This window comes from Sminthopsis crassicaudata, chromosome 6, assembly GCF_048593235.1.
Source record: "Sminthopsis crassicaudata isolate SCR6 chromosome 6, ASM4859323v1, whole genome shotgun sequence".
Classification (NCBI taxonomy): domain Eukaryota; kingdom Metazoa; phylum Chordata; class Mammalia; order Dasyuromorphia; family Dasyuridae; genus Sminthopsis; species Sminthopsis crassicaudata.
The window spans coordinates 208,020,250-208,047,990 of record NC_133622.1 but is presented as its reverse complement, the minus strand read 5'-3'; the positions used below and the strand labels follow the sequence as shown (position 1 = coordinate 208,047,990).

At 37.0% G+C, this 27,741-nt stretch overlaps 1 protein-coding gene across 11 annotated transcripts in view; it reads right to left on the bottom strand.

Annotated features, from left to right (window-relative positions):
- The window catches only part of TEAD1 (TEA domain transcription factor 1), a 295,771-nt gene that overhangs the window by 44,840 nt on the left and 223,190 nt on the right, over positions 1-27,741 (bottom strand). For 7 of the 11 annotated variants that reach the window (XM_074273020.1, XM_074273019.1, XM_074273025.1 and 4 more), the window contains 5 exons: positions 16,675-16,686; positions 15,746-15,880; positions 14,194-14,240; positions 11,630-11,691; positions 10,006-10,130 (listed from right to left, as the gene is read on the bottom strand). In XM_074273020.1, the coding sequence (XP_074129121.1) occupies positions 10,006-10,130; positions 11,630-11,691; positions 14,194-14,240; positions 15,746-15,880; positions 16,675-16,686 (381 nt within the window). The remainder of the gene's footprint in view (positions 1-10,005; positions 10,131-11,629; positions 11,692-14,193; positions 14,241-15,745; positions 15,881-16,674; positions 16,687-27,741) is intronic. The other 4 variants (XM_074273027.1, XM_074273024.1, XM_074273028.1 and 1 more) reach the window with 1 other exon arrangement.

Sequence of the window (27,741 nt, the reverse complement as noted above, 5' to 3'; positions counted from 1 at the left end):
AAAGCCATCACTGTTTTACATATATCTCTTTTTATTTATTACTGCAGGATATCAGTTAGTCCAATTGGTATGAATCCAAAATATAGTAAAGCTGCATTACTTAGGATTTCATTTATTCTTATTTTATTCGAATTTCATCTTCTTGAATCTCAAGTTTATCTTGGTATTATATGAAAAGAAGGGTTCTGCTAAGTAATTCAAAATATGATTGACTGAAAAACTATAAATTGACTTAAAAACTTAACCAATTTTTTTTTAAGAAAAAAAAAAAATAGGGGCAGCTAGGGGGCGCAGTGGATAAAGCACCAGCCTTGAATTCAGGAGGACCAGAGTTCAAATCTGATCTCAGACACTTAACACTTCCTAGCTGTGTGACCCTGGGCAAGTGACTTAACCCCAGCCTTGGGGGGGGGGGGGGAATTTAGTTTGGATAAACAAATGCCTAAATAAAGTTTAGTACATTGGACATTATTAAACAACTATATGGAAGTATAATGCAATTAAGATCCACTAATATGAAAAATACAAAGAAATTTAGGAGTTTTATGAAATTTTTCAAAGTGCAAAAAATCAAAATTAGAAGAAAAACAAAGTAAAAATAAATGAGAATGACAAAAAAAAAGTCTAAGGGAACTTATAGGGACTTAGTAGAATTATGGCAAAATATTTTATATTGAAATTTAATTTAAATGTAAGTAATCATAATAAGAAGTTTAGTTATTTGTACTGATATTCAATGTTAATTATTTAATACAATAATATTTCTGCTGTAGTTTTTTTTAAAAAAAGAAAGACTGTGAAGAACAGAAAAAATGTCATTAAAACAGAGGAAGGGAAATTAACCTAATTTTCATAAAAGAGAAATGAGCTGAATCTTTAAATTATGGGCCTGACATTGAGATTCTTGGCAAAACTTAAAGCTCCATTAAAGTGAAAATAGTGATCAACATTGAGAAAATAAGAGGTGATTCCCAAGAGCAATAGGGATGTTTTCAAGAATTAAGTCATAACAATCTAACATCATTTTCTTTGGGGACAGAATTAATAGAATGAGAGAGCTAGTTTGCTTAGATCACAAAAGATACAGAGTTTATCTAGATTTTAATTTAGCATTTGGCAAGATATCTTATGGCATCTCTGGGGGCAAGATATAGAAATTTAGAATATGATAGCACAAGTCAAGGAGATTTCAACTGGGTTAAAAGAACAGTTTTTAATGGAGCAAAATCAACTTGGAGAAAGGTCTTTAGGCAAGCACTTAAGGAATCTTGATTCTTTTCTGTTCAGCATACCTGTCAATGATTTGGATGAAAACATGCTACAGGTAGGTGGTGCAGTAGATAGAATACTGCTCTTAAAATCAGGAGGACCTGACTTTAAATCTGGTCTCAGACATTTACTAGCTATGTGACTCTTGTGACTTACCCCATTTGCCACTGTTTTCTCCTCTGTAAAATGAGCTGGAGAAGGAAATGGCAAACTACTCAAGTATTTCTGCAAGGAAAACCCTAAACAGGGTCATAAAAAGTCAGTTGACTGAAAAAAGACTGATCAAAAACAACATAATGTAGATCAGTAGTGTTAAACTCAAAGAGAAATAGAAGTCATAAAACTGCAAATAAGAATCCCTGTAGGCCACGTATTTACTTAGAAAACCAAATATTAACATTATCTACGTTCTATTGTATTTGTATGTACATTTTCTAATTATATTTTAATCTGGATCAGTTGTACTTGGTAGTTTGCGGCTTGTAGCCACATGTCCCTTAAAACCTCTGGTACAGACAACATTAAACCAAGAGAGATGACTAACACACTAATGATCGTCAAGATCCAAAGATTATTTCTTATAAAGCCAGAAGCCTGGGCTAAATCCAATATGACAATATTTAATTATGAGACATGGGTAGTCTTTTATTGGGGTTCAAAAGCCAAACTTCGCAATTATATAAGAAGGAGGAGATATGTCTAACAAGCTATTTACTTGAAAAAGACTTGGATTTAGGTGGACTCCAAATGAGGCAATAGCACAATGGTCATGATGAACCAACATGGAGTTGAGAAGGCAGATTTAGGCTTATAATAAGAAAAGATTTCCTACCAGTTAGAGCTTCCCCAAAGTAGCATGAGGTGTTTTCAAAGGTGTTGGCTTTCCCCATATTAAAAGACATGAAGGGAATTAGGAGTAGCCACTTAAATTACTGAAGGGATTCTTGGCTCAGCTGGACTAGATAGATGGCCTTTGAAGTCCCTTGTAATATTGAAATTCTATTCCCCCAAAATCTTATCTGCTCACTGCAGTGAGCCCCATCACACCTTTGCTTGATTCAGCTCTCCAAAGGAAAGACAAATGGATCACTCTTCCACTTAAAGGAAATGGAATTACTGTCTTAAGATTCCTGCTGGCCTGTAGTCTCCTTTAAGGGCTCCAAATGGCAGATCCAGGGTATCAGTTCTTTCACATGGATCTTGTACATCATTCTACCTTATTTCTATACACTTCTTTCTTTACACTTTCTTTAGCTTCCCTCAGATCTTGGCCAAGGCTGTTTGAGGCTCCAGGTTTTGCCTTCTCTCACTTAACTCTTTGTTACAACTCCTCGTGATCAACTTAGCCCAGACTCTCTCATACCTAGCCATGCTTTTGGCCTTCAGATCTTATTTGCTTCTGCACTTTGCGAAATTTTGCAAAAGCAAAAAAGCTAATAAAATCTTAGCTGATGCAAACTCCCAACTCCCAGGAGAGCTTGTTCAACATAGACCCCACCTCCAGTCAAGGCTCTAGCACAAAGACGGTTGCTGTAGTGGCTGCTGGTTAAATTAATCCCTTGCTTCTTATATACATGCAGCTAGTCTCAAACAATATACAATAAAATTGAATTTCTTCTTTAAAAATCTGTAAAAACTCAGACTGTATTTCCTTCAATTAGTCTGAAGTAACCAAATTTTACTTTAGTAAAAGTAATCATCTATGACTTTTGGAAATTTTTCTCTATAAACTTAAAGAGGAAATTATTGCCTCTTTTTAGTTAGTTTCAAAGAAGAAGAAAGGGGACTCTTGTTAGTTCAGTTTAATGGAGACTCTATAGCTATTGATAAAGACATAGACATGAACCTCCTATTTTACCAGAGCTGTAATGAGCTGGAAAGACAATCTCTCCCCCTAACTTCGCGGGTAGACTTTGAAGAGATTGCAATTACTCCAGGCCACCATCTAGCTCAGATGACAAGATACCTGCAACTTATTTAGAGGTTAAAGAAAAAAAACAACAAACAACCCTCAAGGAAAAGGGTCGGCTGTGTTTTAGGGAGAGGGAAAATCAAGGGCAAAAGTTCAGAAATGAGGCTCCTTTGCTGTCTTTCATCAAAGAAATCTGGGCTTTTGATAACATCTGGAGATCTGATTGCAGCAGCTGTTATCAGTATGGCTGCCCAGGAGTTGGCCAGATTAATCCAGAAAGGAAGATGCAGCTAATTTGGGGATTGATAGAACTCCAATCCCTCCCATATTTATTGTTGTAATAGCATGGAGATGCTAAAATCTGATGATTTGGAAAATTTCAGATCTCTGAAAGCAACACAAATTATTCCCCAAGTTGGAATGGCAAAAGATTTCTCATGAGACTCTCAGGCCCAACTTCTTTCAAGAAAGGATCCAGTTTAAGGGTCTCTATCCCAAAGAAATCATTTTTAAAAAGGGAAAAGGATCCACATGTGCAAAACTATTCGTAGCAGCCCTGTTTGTAGAGACAAGGAACTGAGTGAATGTTCAGTTGGGGAATGGCTGAATAAGTTATGGTATAGGAATGCTTTGGAATATTACTGTTCTATAAGAAATGATCAGTCGGGTCATTTCAGAAAGGCCTGGAAAGAATTACATGAACTGATGCTAAATGGAATAGAACCAAGATAGCATTGTACACAGCAATAACAAAATTATGTGGCGATCAACTATGATGGACTTGACTCTTTTCAACAATGAGGTGATTTAGGCCAATTCCAATAGATCTGGGCATCCAGAAAGAGGATTATGGGTACTGAATGTGGATCAAAACATAATATTTTCACCTTTTTTGTTGTTTGCTTGCTTTTTTTTTCCCTTCTTTTTCATTGTTTTTCCTTTTTGATCTGATTTTTCTTGTGCAGCATGATAATTATGGAAATATGTATAAAAGAATTATACATGTTTAACATATATTGGATTACTTGCTAGCTAGGGAAGGGGGATGATGGTAAGGGAGGGAGAAAATTTTGGAACACAAGGCTTTGAAAGGGTGAAAGCTAAAAAACTATCTTTGCGTGTATTTTGAAAATATAAAGCTATTTAGGAAGGAAGGAAGGAAAGGAAAGGAAAGGAAAGGAAAGGAAAGGAAAGGAAAGGAAAGGAAAGGAAAGGAAAAGGAGAGAGGAAAGGAGAGGAGAGGAGAGAAGAGAGACCCAATTGACAGCAATGGGTATATAAGAATAAGTGAAAAAAAAAAGTTCATAAGGAAGACCTTAAAGAAGTAATGATATACTATGAACTTGAAAACTGATATAAAGAGGCTGAAAATTTGAGTGGCAGCTAACCTGATCATTTCTTATTACAGAGATAATCACAGGAACACAGATTTTTCAATTAAGGTCATCTAGTCCAATTCCCTCATCTTGAAGTTATAGAAACTTAATTTCATTCTATTAATGGGACTATTAAATGAGGAGAGTAGGAATTTGAATCCAGGTCTTCTGAATTCCAAATCCAGCCTTCTTTCTACTGTACCAGACCCTCTTCCCACTTTTTTCATACAGTCCTGTAATCTGTAAAGTTGAGTTGAAAATATGAAGCATTTTTATGATTATGTTAACATTTAGGAAGACTTCTCTATGCCCAAATGCTCAGTGAATACAGATGGTATTAGGGAATCTGGGACATATAAAGAAAGGGAAGAATTATTTGGGTACTTTAACAACTTCATTTACTTTCTCATTGTCACTTTTAATGCAAGTTCCATGAAGCCAGAACCATGTTTCCTACTTTTTTTTTAACCTCAAGACTCTAGCATTCATGGCCAAAGTTTATGGAAGGGCTGCCTGCAAGAACTCTGACAATAATGAAGGCAAAGAAGAAAACTATCTTTCCCATTTATTTTCTGTACAGTATGTCCCTAATCAACTAAAGAATTGCTTTCAGTCCCATTTCTCAGTGGCTTTGAAGTCTCTCTTGCCCAGCTGTATATCCTGTGTCCCTTGCAATTCTCCAAGTCCAGATTTTTATAATTTCCAGCTCCTACTATAATCTAAAAACACCATTCTCGTTCCCCATCTAGAGTAAAAAATGTATATCCCTTCTCTCTCTCTCTCTCTCTCTCTCTCTCTCTCTCTCTCTCTCTCTCTCTCTCTCTCTCTCTCTCTCTCTCTCTCTCTCTGACTGAGGCAATTGGGGTTAAGTGACTTGCCCAGGGTCACACAGCTAGGAAGTATTAGGTGTCTGAGATCAGATTTGAATTCAGATCTTCCTGACTTCAGGATCATCTAGATGCCCCATGTCTCTTCTTTTCAATAACCTACCTATACCCTGTACGTTTTTTACATCAACAACCATATTTACATATAAGTTTTCATTTAAATGAGAGACAAGGCAGAAGTATCAAAATCACTTAAGTGTCCATTAATCACCTATGAAGAGACTGGAAAAAGAAGCCCTTGGGGAATAATTATAACCATGACAATAGAGATGCTAAAGCTTTGTTCGGATCCCACACTGAGGGCTCACTGAGTACTAGAAGCAGATGAATGGCATAAAAGTTGGACAAGTCTTGCCAAGTTAAAATGGCTTTGAGTCTGGTCCTAGCATTTATTATGAGAGGAACAGGCAAGCTACATCTAGAGATGCTCCTCCGAAGTGGGCTTTAAGGTCAAGAAGTTCTTGCCCACAGGCTCAAAGACTCTATTTAGTCATAGAAAAGAGTTAATAGAGGATCTATCTATAAAGATATGAAAATAGTAATACTTCTAACAATCAAGCCTGTCTAGTGTTTTCTGGCTCAAAAAAGTACTTTCTGCAAAAGAACCTTTAGGTCATATAAGTTACACAATCTGCAGTTTATAGATAAGGAAATTGAGGCTTGACATGATGAACTGACCAGCAGAGTCAAAATGCTAGCCTTAAAGCAAGAATTCAAATGTAGGAGTTTTATTTTAGGTTGTGAAATCTTTCCAGCACAATGCACAGAGCATCATAACCAGAAGCTCTTGTTCTCAGCAATCCTCTGGTCTCAGTCCTTCCCCAAGCTTCTAGTAAACTCTTTATGAGCTAATATGGCAGTGAATCCTTTCCCATTTGTCTCAGCAAAAAACACACTCTCTCTGTTGAGAGAGAAATGTCCCTTGCTAAGGAAAAGATTTTTAAACCAGAAATTCAGCAGTACTGATGGGCAAGGAGACTTTTCCTTATAAAACTTAGTGAATGTGGACCCCTTTGAAGGGTTCCAATTGTCATTTCCTGCACACCTCCAGTAAGGGGCACAAGCCTAGTGTACATAATGATAAAGAGAAAAAAGGGATAAGAGTCTGCAATCAGGGAAAGACTAAAACCAGTATTCCGAAACTATAGTAAATATATCTCAGAGATCTGAAGCAGGACTATAAAAAAAAATTAATAACTAACTTTTCAGAATCCAATTCTTACCATGCAACAAGAAAATTAGATTTACACACATATATTGCATCTAGGTTATACTATAACACATTTAATATGTATGGGATTGCCTGTCATCTGGGGGGAGGGGAAAATTTGGAAAAATGAATACAAGGGATAATGTTGTAAAAAAAAATTACTCATGCATATATACTGTCAAAAATTTATTATTATAAAATTAATAAAAAATAACTAACTTTTCTTTTTTAATCTTGTTATTTTTTTTTAATTTTAAAAACCAGCAGCAGCAGCATCACTAACATTTTAATTTTTAAATAAAAATTTTATTAAAATATTTATTTTTGTCAAAATAATTAACACAGAGGCGGCTAGATGGTGCAGTGGATAGAGCACCAGCCTTGAAGTCAGGAGGACCTGAGTTCAAATTTGGCCTCAGACAGTTAACACTTCCTGGCTGTGTGACCCTGGGCAAGTCACTTAACCCCAGTTGCCTCAGCAAAAAAAAAAAAAAAAAAAAAAAAAAATTAAGTAATTAACATAGTATTTTAATTTTTATAGAACTCTTTACATTATCTCATTTGATGTTCACAAAAGCCCTACAATGCAGGTATTATTATTCCTATTGTACAAATAAAATAGTTATTGTGACTAAAGTCTTGCCTAGGGTCTCACAGCAAGTAAGTGTCTAAAGCTGGATTTGAACTCAACTCCTCTTGACTTCACTGCACCATCTTGGTGTCCTTATTTCCCATTTATCCTACATAGAGCTTGCTTGTATTTTGTTGCTTCCCTCATTAGATTGTAAGCCCTCTTGAGTTAGTCTTTTGCCTATTTTTGTATCGCCAGGATTTATTTAGCACACTGCCTGACATACAGTAAGCACTTAATAAATAAAACTGATCATTTTTTAAGCTCTATAGTTTTAGTCAGCATTTTCAAATTTAGAGTCTAAGTATGTCTTATAGATTTAGGCCTGACATGCAATTTTAAGCCATAATGACATCTGGCCTCAGAAACTTATAAGCTGTATGAGCCTGGGCAAGTGACTCCACCTTGTTTGCCTCAGTTTCCTCTGTAAATATAAAACTGTAAAATGAGCTGGAGAAGGAAATTGCAAACCAGTCCAGTATCTTTGCCAAGAAAAACCCAAATAGGATCACAAAGAGATAGACATAACTAAAATGACTAAACAACAATAATAGCATTATAAGGGGGGAAAAAAGTAATAGTTATTTTTTTAAAACTAAAATTCAAGTATTTTCCAAAAGAATAATCTTTCATTTTTCTCCTCTGTTCCCATCCCTCTAGGAAACCCACAAAATGAAAGCAAAAAAAAATTTTTTAACCCCAAGGTCTGGCTCTTTAATTTTTAACAGATCTGCAATACATTCTAGATAACTGTAGGACCAAGGAAGGCTAGTCATATACAAAGAAAAAGCCAAACTTAATGAAACTACAAAGTTGCATTAAGCCAATGCATGCTACTGGGCAGAGAAGCTAACATATATTATTGTTGCTGGTCCTGGTGTATGAAATAGCATCGCTGCTGGCCAACCTGGGCCTAAAATGAACTTTTAGAGATAAGCAAAATAATGGTTAGGGGGCAGCCATATTAATTTAAAAGAGAAAATGTTTTGCTACCCAAGGCCTCTCAGATTGGCTTTCAAAAATAATCACAAATCAAGAAAATATAAATCTCATGCTGCTAGAAATTCTGATAATCCCAGGTCTGGAAGTTACTGGAAAAAAAACCATCCGATCCAAACTCTGCTTTCCTATTTGTACATGAGGTATGGGTGTCTATTTTCTTCATAAACATCTCCAAAAACTTTACTTGGGTACATTCAAGTAAGGAGCAATGTGAGATGAAGAGTTGGTCTCCCTAAGGAAGAATCCAGACTCTGTCTATGGGACCCTGGTCTAGTCACTTAAGAACTTAAGTACAGAATAAGTACTGATTGATGGGCGTTTCCTATGTCAATAAAATCATGGGTTCTTCACTTAAACCTGTTCAAAAGTGTCTTACACAGAGTCCATCTTGCACTTATCATTTCTGAGTGCAGCTGTAATCAGCTTAAAATGTAAGTGGGAAATAAGACTACACACACACAAACTGCTTATATTGAGATCGCCCAAGAAAACTTCCAACAAGACTTCCACAGTCCCCAGCCCATCTCTCCACTTTACTTCTAAAGTTTCCAGAAGATACTGTTTCTGTCCCCTAAGGCACAAATACCCCTAGGAGAAACAACATCATCCATTCGACCAATAGTTCATTTAACAATTCATTTCCCACCCAGCTGCTCTCCTGAACTTCATAATCTCCAGAAACTCATTATTTCTACAAGATGAAATCAACTCCCACTGCTGCTCAGCATCCTTTACCCTTGTCACTCCTCCCTTCCTCTGGTTGGAGACAGTGAGGAGTAAGACGTTTGGAAGCTCTTCCAGATCCACCATCATTTTAAGAAAGGAGAGTGCTCAGGACATTCATCTCCCTGATTTCCCAACAGACTACATACCTGGATTTCATGATCTTCAGAAACCTATCATTCTGCAAGATGAAATCAACTCTGAAATTCATACCATCTAAGATTATTTCCCAAACAGGCTGCAGATCTTGTGCATGTACTCCACCAAAACAGATACTCTTCTTTCTCCTTTTAAGTTTCTTTTTATGGGTTGCTTCCCTCATCAGATTTTGAATTCCATGACAATAGCAACTGTCTTATTCTTTTCTCTGTATGTTTAAAATCAGAACAGTGCCTGGCCTATGGCAGGCATTTCATAAATATTTATTGACACTGAAACTTCGAAATAGTTATTCCATTCCTTTTAATTCCATCTCTATTCCAAGTTTATTAGATCCTTTTCAGAGAGAGTATAGATGAGCACAAACCTCTAACAGCGGTCATTAGGCTTTCTAGGGCAAGGAGGGAGGGAAAGAAGGGGTATAAAATGGAAAGGCTGGCAATACAAAAAAAGCAAATTTTAGCTATCTTCTTTCTTTCTTCAAAAAAATTTGTTTCGTTAATATAAGATCATTCTCTGGGAGAGGAAGAGTGATGCAGGGGAAAAGTTAGGCAATATACAAATAAAAGATAATAAAAAATATGTTTTAAAAGAACTTGATGGAACTAATGTTGATAAATAACAAAGGTTTCTAATATCCAAGTATTTTTCAACAATAATAAAACTGTATTTATTTGGTAAGACATGGATAAAACTAAAACGCTTATTTATAGCTGTCATTTTATAGACAGAAGCCAAGAAAGATGTGGTTTCTGAAGAAAGAAAAACTTTAGAAAAGTGTGTTGGGAGCCCAAGACTGTTGGGGTCAGAGGCCACTTCCTTCTGGTAATACTCACCGAGTCAGGATCTCGCTGCTGTTCAAGAAATGCTGAGAACTCCACCAGTCGAAGTTTGGTTGTGCCAATGGAACGGCCCTGCCAAGCAGGTACTGAGGGTGCTGGTGCGGATGTAGGCTCGAACCCTGAAACACCAACCATGATGTTTAAGCTCCAGCCATTCAACTGGATTAAACATGGATCCAACCTTCCCAAGATCTGCAGCCTCCTAAAGGAGACAACTTTTTTAAATAACTCAATTGGAACCCAGGGTTGGGAGAAAATTCCATTAGCATCCCATGAAAATGAAGTGTAATTGTTCACAGGGTTTTAAAAAGATGGCACATCCCTAGAAAATGAAAATTTCTTCCTTATTTTTCTGACATTCAATAAAGATTCTAAAGCAAGGATTCCCTAATATTTTTAGTTCTTTATCTCTTTGGCAGTCTAGTGAAGCTTATAATGGTTTTAAATATCTAATAATCATTTTAAACATATAAAATACCTATCTTGAAATATGGTTATCTATACATATATTTTTAGCATTGACTAGTTTTGCTAATTTTTTTTCTTTCTTCCTCTTTTTTTTAGAAAGTATTTGTTATGAAAGTAGGGAGTATGGGAGTAGGGAAGTAACATGGAAGAATATTTGGTCAATACAAAATTTATTTAAAAAAAAAAAAAAGCTCATGGACCTCTCTCTCTCACCACCTGTCTCACTTAATCTATCAGATTTAAGATTAAATTTATCAATCTATTAGGTTAAGAATTCTTTTTCAATAAAGATGGCTTTTCTCCTGCAAATACAGAAGAAATGGAAATGCAGATAATTTGTTAAGAAACTATGATAAGCTTTGCTTAACCTCTTCTCTATAATAAAAGAGTTGTCTCCATCATTGGAAAATAAACCTGGAACATAGACCATGTTCTCAGAGATATAGAGAAGGACACAGAAAAGAATTTCTGTTTTTTGGAAAGTTTATAAGCTAAAGAGTTAACACTCCTCTGTTCTTGAGACCTAGCTTATATTAATATTATATCCTTCTTGAACATTGATGAAAAGAGCCCAGGTCCTTGAGCCCACGAATCTTGAGAACAGTCTGGTGCCTTAGACCATCATCCAGAAAAGCAACCACCATGGAGATGCTGCTTTGTAACTGCTCCTGTAGTTGCTGAAGTCAGAATTTCTTAAGACCTTGCAAAGAAAGTTCTTGCCACCAAAGTTGTTGCCACCATCACATGGTTCAACATTAGAAACTGGTATCATTTTATCAAAGGAAATGACATTTTAAAAAGGCATTAATATCTGTTTGGGAGCATTCCCATCAGATTTATATCTGAAACCTTCCCTATATTTTAGCTCCATCATTAGGACATGAGCTCCTTGAGAGCAGGTACTGTCTTGCCTTTCCAGCTTAACAACCCCCATGCTCACCACTATTTTGCACATAACAAACATTTAATCAATTCTTCATTCATTTATTCATTCTTCAACACTGGGGGAAGAACACACATTAATTATGCCTGATTAAGTAAGAAGTATGAGGTTACAGAGAAGGTGACAGTCTTGTATGTCATTTGAAGAACAATGAGGGTTTACAAATTTTCCACTGTACCTTCGGAACGATACCCAAGGGAGACTTACCTGGAATGGGGGCAGTGACTGTGGGCTGGATGGGATAAGCCTGCTGAACAAAAGGCTTGACACTAGAAAAAAAAAGGGACAGAGAAAGTCACATTAAGACCATATGGGGCAGGAAAAAAAGGGGGGGATAATCAAGAACCTAATCTACACTAAGAATAATCTGCCTTTCTCTGCCTGGAATGCATACAAAACTCTGTAGGATTGGCAGGTTTTAAGATAGGATGCTGGGGAACAACTTCCCTTCCTAAACTGTGTCTGGAGCAAAAAAGGGAAGCCTTCAAAGAGGGAGGACAAGTGATAATGTACTGAGAAGGAAGGAACCCTACTGATACCAGGAAACATGTTCTTTCATTACTGGCCCATTGGAAAGAATGCTAATATGGAGTCAGAGGCCCTGAGATCCTATTTTGGCTCTGCTCCTTACAGCCTGGGTAAAACTAGGGTAAAACTAGGCAAACATTCACTTCTCTGTGCCTCAGTTCTCTCCATTGAGGGGGTTGGACTACATGGCTTCAAAGGTCCCCTCCAGCTCTCTATTATCCTAAGATCCTTTTTAGGGGATGGCATTTATGAGCTAGTCCCCTGTGTTCACAGACCACAGATTCAGGTCTTCCTAATATCTAATGCAGTCACATGAGACAGACATTTTCTGTACAGAACCATAAAAGTTACTAAATGACCTTCTTGAGCTTCTCTTACTATAAAAACTAAAAGAAAATAATAATCATTATTTTGAAAAGCAACTTGAGATTTTAAAAAAAAAAAAAGGGACCTACATTTTTTTTTGGCTATGGTAATTGGGGTTAAGTGACTTGCCCAGGGTCACATAGGTGGGAAGTATTAAGTGTCTGAGCAACTTTGAACTCAGGTCCTCCTGACTTCAGGGCTGGTGCTCTATTCCACTGTACCACCTAGCTGCCTTGGGATCTACATTCTTAAGAAATGTGTGGACTTAAACAAGTCACTCAATTTTCCCAAGTTTCAAGGTCTTCATATGTAAATGGCAATAGTATCACCTGGACTGCCTATCTTAAAAGCTTCTTAGAAGAGTAGATTTTTAGTTATATAGAGATTTGAAAATTACAAAGGATATTGCAAAACAAGGATGTGGCAATGGCCTCCAAAGCAGAAAATGGGATCAATCCCTTGGAACTCTCTTTCAGCCTCCAGGAATTCAAAGATCCCTCCATCCCCATAAATCACAGAGTTGAAAAAAACATCAGGAGATACTAAGGAACCTTCTCATTTAAAATTAGAATCAACTCTAAAAGCTCTAGCTTTTCTCTGAAAATCTCTGGAGCAGAATTTCCTAATCTTTACCATGTTCCCCTTGGTTGTCAGTAAACTTAATCATGATCTCTATTCAATATGAAAGGAAATTAATTCTGAAACTTACTATACACACATAAGAAATAAAATTGAGAGATTAACTGGATTCCTTTTTAATCACTGTTAGGAGTAGAGCTATAACAAATCAATTTAAGCAGAATTTTTAACTTCATTGATTTAGAAATTACAAAAATTCAAATCAAAATTTTCCCTATATCCTCTTGACAAGCTTCTCCAGTTTGAAATTCTCCTTTAGAGTAAAGATAAAATCATAGCTTCTTGAGGCAGTCTATTCTACTTTAAATACCCCTAATTCATGACTTTTAGGGAGAAGAAATTAATTAATCATGCTATTAAAATTGTATTCATGAACAGCTCATCATTTAGAAACCGGATTGTTTCAGTGTGATTAAAGGAGCAGCTTGCTTGAATTTATGTAAATCTGAATTATGGAATATTTGGAAGAGTTTGACTTTGTTTTGGGGGGATATTTTTGTCCAGACCTGTGACTTTTTATCAATATAGGGAACCGCTAGTGATAAGACCAACAATTGTCTACAATTTAAAATATTGAGCTGCCTGGGCATTAAAATACTGAGATGTTGTAAGACTTTACTGGGTCACATCACCAGCTTGTCAGAGGAAAGAACTGAACACAAATGTTCCTGACTCCAAGATGATCTCTGTCCACTATTCCATGCAGTCACTCTAAAATATGCCTTTCTAGCTCTAAGACAATATTATGATGTTAAAAAACACCACCCAACTGTAAGATTTTTATATACTAAATATTAGATTAACTTGTCATTGTATAAAAAAAAGTGGAGGTTTTTTTAAAGGAACTCTAATGATTTTGTGATTATTCCTCCTCTAACATTATTTTGCCATTTGCTTAAATAGACCATTTTGAACCAAGATGAAATCAAGCCCAACTGAACAACAGTGATCAGCAGTCCCAATACTGTACATTTGGAATGAATGTGACTTTACCAAGGTGAACACTTTTCCTGAAGTTTGAATTGAATATAGCCCCAATCTCACTGGATCTTAAAAGTTCCTCTCTATAAAATTAGGAAAAAAGGTCAATGGTCTTCCAACTCAAATTCCCCATGTTCTACAAGATTAGTTTCCAGGAGAGCTTCCCTGTAATTTGGCAACACTTTTTTCAGATGTGCATATGATAAGAGTCTGGGGATTTGTTTGTTGTTTTATAAGACCCTACATTTTAAACTTACTCTTGTGAAGATCCCGGCTGACCTGTCTGTATCATTCCTGGCCAGAACTGTAAAATTTAAGATATATAATAATTAAGAATAATTTCTGAAAAAATCACACACACACATACACACACCTAAAACTTACGCACTTAAGTGATTTTTGACATTGCTGTGGTAATCTCTCCCTTCCCTAACATAGATCACAAGTTAATCACACCTTAATAGATGATCTTGAATTGTTATTCTCTCCCCCATCCTTTACCCCCAATTCATCTCCCATCAATCAGTCCTCCAAGGATGGTCCTCTCTACATTTAATTAATCTAGTCCTTGAACAACAAATACATAGACCATCACTGGTTCACTTCCAGGCTGGTAATACCTGACCAAGTTGACTTTCTATTACTTTAGCTTCTGAGGACCCAGGGCCACCTTTCATACCTTCATAAGGCAGGCAAGCAGGACTTCTATGGAAGCATAAGAATCTAAGGTTAGGTGATGAGAACTCCTTGGGAAATAAAAATCTATACTTGGTGTTATGATGCTAGCTTGCCTCTACAATGCTTCCAAATTGTCCAGGACTCTACTCACTTCCACCTCCTCCTACCCCCAAGATAAGCCCTAGCCTCTTGTGTTCAATAATTATCTCACCTACAAATCTAAGCCTCTGCCCACCATTCTCTTCCACTATACCTTTGTATGAAACATGCTTTTAAAAGGGTGAGAATCATGGATCATAAACTCAAATGGCTCATACATAAATGCATACAAAACAGGGTGTGTAGATTTCCAGCTCTCTCTTCAAGATAGAACAGAACGTAAGCTTCTTGAGGGCAGAGGCAGTTTCATTTTGGTCTCCGCATCCTAGTGCCTGGCAAAGTGCTGAACCATAGTAAGGGCTTAATAAACACTTACTGATTGATTATCTACCCACCTTGATTCCCATATATTCCTTGGTTCCTAATAAGCTGAATTGGAACTGCATTTCCCCTAAAGGATATAGGTTTCTTGAAGACAGGGATACTGTTTTTGTCTGTGTAAGCACAGTGCCTAGCATAGTTCCTTGCACATAAGGGTCATGATAAATATTTGCTGTATTGAATTAAATCCCCTGCTTTCCTAGTTCAGGGTAGCTAGACACTAAGAGCACCCACAGAAGGGTGGTCAAGAAAAATTTTAGAATAGCGTGATAATGTGAGTCTGAAGGCAGAAAGAACTTAATGAAATTCTAGAAGACATTTTGCTTTCTGTCCCCTTTCATGGTTTCTTGACATCATTGGGATTCAATTTGTCCATTTCCATAGGTAAAGAAGGGAGAAAATTCTCAGTTGGAAGAGATAACTCTAACTTCTAGCAGTGGGAGAACTCTTCTGAAAGTTGCTTCCAAGTAAAGGATCCCTGAAGTAAAGGTCTCCTCAATGGCTCTTTCTTGGTATAGCTAGACCACCAGAAATTTTCTTTACATTCCATGGGCTACAACTACAAAGAGCTAGTACTATCCTATTAAACTTGCCTCTTACTTGCTGCTTGTCACTCCAGGGACAAAAAACCGTTTATTGAAATGAGCTTACCCCTGGTGCGCCAGGAAACGTGGGGCGTGGGATTCCTGGCAGTCCCAGTTTGTTGTGAATGGCCGTTGCTGAAACTATCTGGGCCGATGACATGGCTGCCATGTGCTGCAGTGCTTTATCCTTCGCTGTCTGATCCTTTAATGTGACAGTTACACACTATCTTAATACAAGGCAACAATCTAGTGATCAGCTTAGAAAAGCTGTAGCTATTAGCATTTAAACTAAAATGTAAAAGCCACCAAAAAAAAATAAAAATAAAAATAAAAAGCCCAAAACAAAGCAACCATGCATAGAAAAACACAGCCAGGAGGCTCAACTCTACTAAACCTACCTGGATCACAAATGGTTTTTTTTTAATACCCAACTGTCCAAATACTTTAGTATTTGCATTTTTTAAGAATACTCTAGATTTTAATTCAGAATGAGCAATATCTTTTTCAACTCCCAGGATGAAAATTCAGTTACTGATCTGCTCAAGAAGAGAGGGAATGGGGAGATCACTTATTTCTGGGTACACTGGTCAAGGGACCTAAGATCTGTTTGGGGCAGGTGAATCAGTGCCTAAGAAGGGCAGGTGGGAACTGTAGGTCTCTTCATATATTTCCCCCAAACACAAGAGCGTCTGAATTCATGTGAAATGCTGAAACAATGGTTAAAAAAAACTAGTGGTGAAGGAAGGCCAGAAGCAATAATGCAAGGTCACTTGTACAAGCAAACTGGCAGACATGCTGGGGGGCAGGGGAGGACAGCATGCTCTCTTAGACACACAAGCCGTGTTTCCTTTAAAGCTGAAAGCATGTGTAGTAACGCTAACTTTTAAATGCTCCTTTTAGAAAACAGCAAAAGACTAAAGATACAGTAAAAGCTAGCCAAATTTCTGCCAAGCATAGCTCAAGTATATAATACTTGGTTTTAATGAAAATACTTACCATACTTGTTACCTGGATACAATAATAAACAGTTTGTTAAAATGGTTGTGGTACAATGGTAGGGTTTGTTTTTTTTTTTTTTTTCAATTAAAAAAATATAGGTATATCTATGTATGTAGCAAGTATGTGTGTACATATGTATGCATGTAAACATACATACATATATTAGGATATAAAATACATATAAAAATAAGCTTCCCCATGTGTCAGACAATTTAGGTATTCACCCAGAGATTGATCAAAAAATGGTTATCCCAGCCTCCTCCCCCAAACAAAACAAAACAAGTCTTAAGTAGATTTTGTAGTTTGTTTTTCCCCAAATACAGATATGAGAGTATTGAAAACCCAAATGGGAAAGTGATCAAACTCCTCAGGTCAGCAACTCCCACTACCGAAAGGAAAGCAATTTGTATTTGGTCGCCATAGGCAAACACAGAAAAGATCACTTCTTCTGGGTGAATGTGCTATTAACAGTTAATAGAATTTCTGCACAAGCACCAGGCAGGAAGAGAAACTTGCAGGTAAAAAACACGTGCCCATGGCACCTGAATCTGTGTGCCATCCACCCAGAGAAACTCAGCAACAAGAGACAGATTCATTCCTTTCCTCACATCAAAGTAGTAGTCACATAATGACAGGGAAACAAAAACAGTTTATGGCCATGTACAAAGCTGTCACTCCTAATTAAAGGGACATCGGTAAACTGTAGCTTCAGGTCAAGGAACCCGGTACAAGCTGAGACAGACATCACCGAAATGTTTACAGATTCAACCAAAGCTGTACAACAACCACAGATGAACGCCATGAATGCTGTGTCACAACTGGCATGATACACTGGGTAGTCTGAGTGAGATTAAATAAAAAACTACCACATAATGATAGGGCAGTATCTGGAATACCTCACTGGCTTATTATTTGTCTTCAACCAGATCTGGGTTTTATAACTGGACTTTGATTCCTAAAACTCTGTAATATTTTTTTAAAGCATTTTTGGATTAAAAAAAAAATCTTTCTAAATAAAGCATATGTATCCCAGCCTTCCTAAACAAAGGACCCCAAATTTGCCATTCTTAGATGAAATAGAATCATCATTATGATGCACAGTGCAGAATAAATGCCATATAAAGATGCCCTCAGGGTCTACTGATTAATGACTAAATAGGACCAGCCATCCTCCTTCATTTCAATGTCTTAGCCACTGAAAACAGCTTTTCTCAGTGTTTCAGCTTTTTAGTAGCCTATTTCATTTTGTTTTTCCAATCTTTTTTGTTGCTACTGTATGTTTCCAACCTTTCATCTACTACTATGCCTTTTTGAACTTTTTTTTAAATTCAGAATCATGCTATAAATCAATAACTCTTCTATAATTTAGAGTCTCAGAATTGTTTGGAGCACTGATAAGTCACTTAGACTTGCTCAAATCCAGTATGTGTTATTGGCAGGATATGAGCTTGGAATCAAGAATTCAAGTCCCACTTCTGACGCTTGCTATGTGACCCAGAACAAGTCATTTAGTAAAAAAAAAAAAAAAAAAATTAAATAAAAATTAATAAAATTAAATTTTAAAATATATCAGCCATGGCTTCCTCATCTGTAAAATGGGAATAAGAGCATTAACCTCAAGGAGTAGCGGTGAGAATCAAATGAAATCATATATATAAAAATATATACACATATATTATACATTGATATACATATACATTGTATATGTTATATATAACATATGTTGCATATATTAAAGAGCTATATAAATTATGAGTTTTAGAATAAAATGAAATTATTAGCTATTAGTATTTTTCCATATGTGGTCTCTCAATTTACAAGTGGTAAGTGATTCAATGGATAGAGTGCTGGACCTGTGTGCAAATTCAGCCTCAGACACTTACTAGCTATGGGATCCTGGAAAAGCTCTATTTTCCTTAATCTATTGGAAAAGGAAATGGCAAACATTCCAGTTTTTTGCCAAGAAAACCCCACGGACAATATTAGCATGCTAAAATCCACTGGGTCACAAAGACTCTCACGCAACTGAACAGCAATAACAACAACAAAGGGTTTACTGTTTATTGAGTATTCATGCTCATTGATTGAATGACAGATCTTTGACACAGAAAGGCTGTTAAACTATAAATGCCTTGCTTTTTCCAACTGTAAACCGTAGAGTCATAGATCTGATTATTCAATAAGATAGAAAATGTTCACTAAATAATTTTTTTTTAACTCTTCAATGAATCTCTGATGTCCTCAATGGGCAAGGAAAAGGACAGTCTCCAGCTATTCATCCCATAAATCATCCACAGTCTCTCCTCCAGAAACTAGTCGCCTTCTTCCAGTGAACGCTCTTCCGAGGATACACATCCTGGGGTCCTTTCTCTAGTTCTATGGAAATTGAACGGATACCAGTGTTGGCTTGCTGCCAGTTTAGCTTGCATCTTGACCAGCCCACCTTTTCTTTGGTGACATCTTTTCCACTGTCCTTCGGAAGCACTTCTTGAATCCAGCATAAATAAAAGCAGACTCCACAGGGTAGGGATCCATCAGTATGGAAGCACTGGAAGCTACTGCAATGCTAGGAGCTCTCAGATGTAGTAGAGATACTTCTTTCTTAAGTAACCAATCTTGAACATCTCCAAAGAACATTAGGATCTGGCTCCATCCTGGAGGTGACCATAGCATGTCACATAGGGGTTGGAATCCTGAGGACTAGACAAACCCCCTGTGATGTGGTTGGAGTACCAACATGACGTGGATGATGTAGACACTAGATGATGGTGGACATCAAAAGCTGGGGTTCAGTCATATGAGGAATTCACAATGACCACTGTCTTTGGAAAAAGGTAGATTTATTTAGGGGAATAAGTTACAGACAAAAAGAAGGGATACAATAGACACTGGGAATGGTAAATATGAAATAGAATGGGAGAGTATATAAAAGACAAGTTCCTCAGTGACACTCACAAGTAGAAAGGGAATATACCATGGGGTTGAGGCATGCCCTTAGCTGGCAGGCTAAATCCTGAAAGACATTTAGCAGCCTAAAAGAGTTAGCTATAAGGAAGAGAAATGAGGTTGAGAATCATAGTGGAGTTAGGGGAGATGCCAAGGGGCATGGGGGAGGAAATAAGGAGAAAGACACTAGGAGGCAGAGTGCCACAGTGACTGAGCCAAAGAAAGGCAGCAGTCATTGTTTGGCCCATGAGTAGGGCCAAATTTATAGGGAAAATTTAACCTCAGGGACATGACTGGGATTTCTGACAGGGCATGGCAAAGTGAGACTGCTCAAGGCCTCTATAGGGAGTAAGTCTCAGTGGTTTGTCATAACTTGGATTTCAGACTGGATGACGTCTCCAAAGGGTGGGACCATAAAGCTATACTAATCTCTCTCAATGCTTTCTCCCTACTTGCCTCAGGAATTACTTTTTTTCAATTTCTCTGCCAACTACACCTTACCTGGAAGACCTCAACACCTCAAGAGGGAAAAAAATCCCAAATTAAGAGCAGTTCCCTCATTTCAAAGCCTGGATTTTATTATACTAATGGCACATTTCTTCATTTTTCATTCATTCATTAAAAAAGTACTGGATACATATTCTATAAAAGGTATTGTATGTGAACTAAGTTAAAATGACAAATGTTGGGAGGACTTATATTTTGGAGAGGATTCTTTTCCCTCTTCTGTACCATATCTACTTTTTCAAATGTTGACACATTATGCTTTCAGAATAAAAAACAAAATTTCATAATCATTTCTTAACATTCCCCACCTGATCCTGCTCCATCTTACCCACAAACGACCTAACAAAAACATTTGAAGTCAGTATATTAAAGGAAATTTGGGGTGATCAAAGGATCATGATATCCTAGGTGAGAAGCTTTCAGTTCTAATTCAACTACTTGCTAGCTGTCCAGGAGTCATTAAATTATGATTTATTATCACAAAAGGTTTGATTCATATAACTATTTCATATACATATATGCTAGGGTCACATAACAATTTTTTGGTTGAGAAAATAATAATTTTCTCAAAAAGGGGTCATGAGTGGGAAAAGTTTAAGAAGCCCCATATTAAATGATGTCTTAGGTCCTTCCAAGTTCTGAATTCATGGTCCCATAAATACTGTCCCCTTCTTTTAAGCAAATTCCTCTTAAGTTATTGCTAAGTAACACTATTGTTATACATGTCTGTATATACTTTGTATACATACATACATGTTATCAACTTACGTAGATTATAAACTACTTGAGGTTGGGGAATCTTCTACTTTTGTCTTTGTATCCTCACTGCCTGAAATATAGTAGATACTTAATAGATGTTTAATACTTGATCATCTGCTATTGGGAGAGCTTCAAGGTTTCCTTTCATTCTGATATATCACAATTCTTTTCTTTTTTGCAAATGGTAGGACCAAGATTAGAAAAAAAGTTAATCTCCTGGAAAGAGATTCTTTCTGGACTGTGATAGAACTGATTTTAAAAGGCCAGATGATTTATTTAAGTTATTCCCGACCTTTTGAAAAGTGAGATGTATTTTATTACTGCTTATTTAATTTCATAAAATTTCCTTACTACTCGATAGCACAGATTTATTTTGAAAATTAGAATAAACATATCTAATAAGAAAATATGCTTTGCATGACTTCAAAGGCATAATGGTTATTATGTTTCTCGCCTTCTCCATGGGTGGGGAAGGATTAGAGGGAAAGAAAATTTGGAATTCAAAATAAATTATAAAAAAATCAGAGTAAATTTAATATTGTTTTGAGAATTTCGAAGAATCTCAAAAAACAAACAAACAAACAAATAAGCACCTAGGGACACTGAAGAATAAAATTAGGATGGGGAAGAAGGTGGAGATAAGGGGAATGCTGGGTGTACTTCAGATGCAGAGGCTACCTCTGTCAAAGTCTGTGACAACAGAAGACCCTAAGGACCTGACATTTTAATAGTACTTTCACGCTTACAAAATCCTCTCCTCATAATAACCTTAGGAGCTTACTTTAATGAGATAACTGGGCTCTAGGGCTAATGCTTTTGAACTGAAAAGAGGGAAAGGCTGGTGATTTTGAGAAGCATCTAATGAAGCTTATAAAGCCCAGAGATTGGTACATAGATTGGAGAGGCAGAAGTCTTAGCACAACATAGTGCTAGCAAGAGTGAGAGCATTGCACAGAAATCAGGAAACTGAAGGCATAGGCCCAATCTGCTTCCTTTCTAAAAGAAGGGAGTTGCCCCACATGACCTGGCAGGTCCCATCCAGTTCTAAAATTGTTTGTATCAAGAAGCAATGGTAAATGTGTCTATTTTAGATTTAGGGGTCAATGGCATGCTTTGTTAGCTCTGACACTATCTTCAACCTGGGTTCTTAAGCTATAGAGCAGCTGAAAATTTGAGAAATTAGAATAAATTTAGGAGGTTTTTTATTTTTTTCAAAAGGAGAGAGGGACAACTTTTCACAATTAAGGTCTGGATAAATCCATTCTGAATGGTTGGCTGAAAGTTCCTCAGTCCCCACAGCTGCAGAGGATAGAGCCAAGGAGGAACCATAAGCTTCTGTGGAAAGCTTGACCAAATGTCAATCTGAGGTGATGGCCTGGAAATTCTGCACTAATTACAGAGAATGTAAATGTTGGGGATAATGGGCAGGTGTAGTGATAAGGAGCACTGGAGCCCCCGCCAACTGGATACTGGGGCAGGGGAAGTTCTAGAGAATATTTAGAGGTTCAAAAAATCCACCAGATGAAAACCCCAAATACCAAAATGCTGAATTTTCAGAAACATGTTGGGGGAAGGGACCGTGAAGTGTTTGATTGACATACTTTTCTTCTACACAATTTCTACACAGCTACTTCCAATGACTCTTCTGATCTAATCACAGGCAGACACGTCCAGCTGCAGTCACCCACAAACTCCTCAGATGGAGCTTTGCAAAATGTATTTGTTACAAATACCTGACAAATACAATAAACCTGACATTCATATTTTATAAAGAGGAGTTCAGGTGTGGCTATAATGTGGTGTTCCACTGGCTGCCCCCATTCTGCATTTTAAATTTCTGGAGAATTTATTTGCGAAATTTCTACATGTAATATAAATGCTGGAAAGGGGGTCTGAATGCATTACTTCCTAACATTTCAAGAACATATGGAAAACAAAAAGTGTAGTTTTTTTTTTTTTTTTGACAATGGACTTTTAACAACCATATATTGAATTTCATAAATTTTTTTCCTTTCTCCAGATCTCAACTTTTTGGGGGGACAGAGGAGAAAAATCCAGGGAGAAGACTCAAAAAAAGGGACGTTAATGAATGCTAACAGGTATATGTACAAAATATGATTAAGTCAAAAACAGAAGTCAAATGACTCCAATAACATTCAAAATTGGGCTAGCATTATAGAATGATTTTTTAAAAACTGCTTTTCATAAAGATGTATGAAATAGCAGAGACAAAAGCAGCATAGACAAATTCAGGATAGTAGAAGCCCATAAATCCAAAGGCTGTCAATACTACAGAATTACTTTCTCAAGATAAGAGATCTTCCCTAGCAATAGAACATCTGATGTGGGACTAGAAAGGCAAGAATTTGCTTTCAAAAAAAGCTTAAATAAAAAGGGAAAAAATGAGCACAAAATTTTCCTTAATAAATAATTGTGCAGATATATTTCCTAGTTATACACTACATATTGATTCATATGGCAATTATTAACTGGAGCCCCCAAAAGGATAGAGAGACCACAAAAATATATCATTGTTCTCAACAAAGCGGAAAGAGAACTTGAATGTTTTTCCCCTAGCCATGATCTCTAATTTGCTTATTATTAGAGAAGAGTGGAATAAATACAAAAGCTGGCTATTTCAGTCTAGCAGGGCTGGCCAAGGAAAGAATGCCCATTCAGAACTCTCCTGACTGGGTGTCTAATGAGCAGCAATTAATTCATCTGATTGTATTTCAAAATGCCCAAAGACTCCATTCACATCAAAGAAAAATGTTCAAGGCTTTTCTATCATTGTTCATTTAAAAAGGTACAGAACTATATTTAGCTTTCTATAATTGTCAACAACATTGTTTTTTGTTTTGTTTTTTTTTAATATCATCGTGAGGCAGATTATAAAGGATTGTCAAACCGAGGACATGAGAGCTATGGGCATGCTGGACTGCTTTCCTGTAATGAGCCACAGACCTCAGATTCAAATTAATCTTAACAATGGATGCTGAAGATAAGCTTCCATTTACCCACTTTCTGGGGTGGATTTTTCACCAGATTGTTAAAATTTGCCATCTCAGCCACACCAGCAGCCAGTGGCTTGTATTTACTTCTTTCAACAGCTTTCCTTTACCTTTTGGATCTGTTCACAAAAGCTAAGAGCTCTGAATAACATGGCTCTTCAGTGACTGGAAAAGCCATTCCAGTCTACTTCTAATGAGATGCTATATAGCCTATAGTCCCCTTTAGGAAAGTGCTAATTATTATAACAATCTCATATATTAATACCCTGTCCTCTACAAGTTCTCCACATTGATCCTAGTTCTCTCTGAACATCAAAGAGGACACCCTTCCAGGTCACTTGAAGATTATGAAAGTCAATTGGCCATAACCTGACCCCCTTTTCTATCTTTCCCAATTTTTTATACAGAGCTCATCTCCACACACTCAGCAGTCTAGCAACGTTGACCAACAGTCCTTACTCCCATTTCTGTGCCTTCATAGTAACTGCACTCCCCCATGTACACACACACAGTGCTCTGCTGAATCATCCCTACTTGTTAATTATATCAACATGATTAGCTAGCAGTATATATAGTCCCACAAAGTTGGCAAAGCATTTCACATCATGTAACTCAATGGATCTTCACAACAACCTTGTGAGGAAAATGCTCTATTATTCTTATTTCTCAGAAGAGGAGATAGCCAGAGAGGGTTTAAGTGACTTGCTACAAACCAGACAGACAAAAAAAATTTGAGACAGAATTTGAACTCAGATTTTCCTGACTCCAAGTCCCAGCAGTATCCTTTGAAAAACCTGTCTCTTTATTCTCCTAATGTGCTCTTAAGACTTAACTCAAATCCCCCATACCATGGGGATCTTTTCCAAACACCCAAACTCTCAATGTTTTCTCTGTCTCTATCACATAAACATACATAGTAACATGTGTGTATATATGTACATATACAGGTGTGTAAAGAAAAAATGGAGTTTACTGGCACCCAAAGGCATCAAACAGTTGGAGTGAAACAAGTGTGTTCTTTCTTTTCCCAAATAAACACACACACACACAAATATATATATATATATATAGTGATACATATTTGTGTATGTGAGTTTTTTGGCACTCCAAGGCATCTCCAAGTTCCAGCCTGCTATTTTTATAGACAGTAGTAGTACATTTACATATAAGGATAAAACAATCTCGGTTGGAAGATATTTTAATGAGGACAAGAAATAAGTGTTATCTCAGATCCTCCCCGTTATGATATTGCTAAAAAGTAAGATTAAGTCGCAGTTGACTGGAGTAGAATACAGACCTCCCCAGACCTCCCCTTTCCTACAGTCTGAGCATAATAGCCAATGGCTGCACAAGGTTAAACTATGGGGATCACTCAGTCTTTGTTTTGGGATGTTGTACAATTCCCCTCTTTGGTTCTAACCACATTCATGGGGCAACAGCACAGTCAGACCTATATTATTCCTCTATCCTTAAACATTAATCTCTGCTACTCATGTCATATTAGTTTGTGTAAGATCAATGGCTATAAGTTGTAACAGGAAGCAAGTATGGATGTATGTATTACAAAATCATAATCCCATGCTTCTTTCAAATTCATAAAAATCAAATAAATTTAGAATCGTAAGTCAAGGTGTTAGCATATGAGAATGTTGCCATAATAGCACTTTTCCTAAAGGGGACTGACTATAGGCTAATTCATGAGTCAGTGAGCATCTCACTAGAAATAGGCTAGAATGGTCTTTCCAGTCACTGAAGCTCCATACTATCCGGAGCTCTCAGATTTTGTGAAGAGATCCAAAAGGTAAAGGAAAGCTGTTTAAAGAACTAAATTCAAGCCACTGGCTACGGTATGGCTAAGATGGTAAAATTTAACAGTCAAGTGAAAAAAATCTACCTGCAGGAAGATATTCCCCAGAAAGTGGGTAAATGGAAGCTTATCTTATATGTAATCTCATATATCCCTAAAGAAGACAAATCTCTATAGGTAAACTGGGCAACTAGGTGGTACAGCGGACAGAGCGCCAGGCCTGGAATTAGGAAGACTCATCTTCCTAAATTCAAATCTGCCCTCAGACACTTACTACCTATGTGATCCTGTGTAAGTCACTTAACCCTGTTTGCCTCACTTGGTTTGCGAACCACTCCAGTGTCTCTAATAAGAAAACCAGAAATGAGATCACAAATTGATACGACCAAAACAATTTATATAGGTATACTAAGTATATTTATACATTAAGCTAAGAGAGCTCTCCATGTACTCATTTGAGAGGAGACTTACATATCACCAAAGTCACCAAGAAAATTCAGTAACCATAAACAAACCACAAAAGCCAATGTAATACAATAGTGATTATACATATATTACATGGAGAGAGTCAAAGAGAGAGGATGGGGAAAAAAAGAGAGAGGGAAGAAGAGAGACACAGATACAGAGACAGCGAGAGACCAATTAATTCACACTTTATCTCCCTTTATAAAATGTAAGATCCTTGGAGACTTAGCACAGTGCCAGGCACATACTTATTAAATGACTGTTAACTTCACAACTCTTGAAATGCTTACAAAGAATGATCTGTCCCCTTAGGACTTCTCTTCTTCAAATTAAACAATTCCATTCTTTCAACCAGTCCTCATTAAATCTTTGATTCCCAATCCTTTTCCCATCCTATCTGCCTCCCTCTAAATGGAATCCAGCTTGTCAATATTGCCTTCCTTTCATTTTTTTTTTTTCTTTATATCCGTACAACTCCTGTTAGTGCCTCATACCTAGTAGGCGTCTAACAAATGCTTGTAGAACTGAATCAATAGTATTGGACTTGACAAGTGAAATGTCCAATTCAGGTCCTCAAACACTTGGAACCCATATATATATTTCACAAACATTTGAATTGAGAGGACTTAAGGAATGCTTATACCAATACCACCAATAAAGAAGCATCACCAGCAACTCAGTTTTCTTCTTGGGAATGAGAAAATTAGAAGTTGGTTAATTTTTTAAATTTAACCTTACTCAGATAGAGGAAGACCTTTTGGTTCAAATGCTGATTTCACTGCAATGTTGGTCCAATGCTGCCACATTTCCTTTCTTCCCATGCTGACATTCTTTAAATCCAAATATAATGCTGTTACATTTTAGAACAATCCTATGCTTAACCAGTGACAAGGAGGTAAGTGAAACATAAAAACTCTACAATAGTAGAGAAATTATCTTCCTGACTCCTGAAAACTGCAGACCCACCGGACATCTTTTTTTCCCCAAGTTCAAAGCAAAGGAATGAATAACCTTGGATCTTGTTTTGGATTTCCTTCTGTCTTGCACTTTAGCTTCTTTTTTGTGTCTTGTCTTCCCCCACTGGATTGTAAGTTCTTCGAGGACAGAGACTGTCTGTTTTTACTTGTATAGCCATCCCCAGCTTTCAGCAGAATGCCAAACACACCACAAGTATCTAATAAAGGTTTAGTGATTATCTTGCATGTCTACAGCTTTAAAGGACTCACATATTGAAGGAAATAGCTAATTCAGCTACAGGAAGGACCCACTCATCCGTTGATGGGCCTTTTGGGGTGAGTGGGCTTAAGTGGTCCGGTTTTCAGTAGTGCTCAAGTTGAAACTTGCCGGACTCCCAAAGAGAATGAAATAAATAATCCAAACCATAAGCTCTTTGCTGGGCTGAAATGCAATGAAAGGCCTGTTCAGAAATCAATTCACAAAGGCCAGCGTGTGAGACTAAATGAAGAAGCTGGCCTGGGGTGAGAACGAGAACATCATAAATTAGTCACCAACAAGTGGACATGGTCAGAGAGGCTCAGGCCCGAAGCCAAGCATTCTCCTTTCCAGATG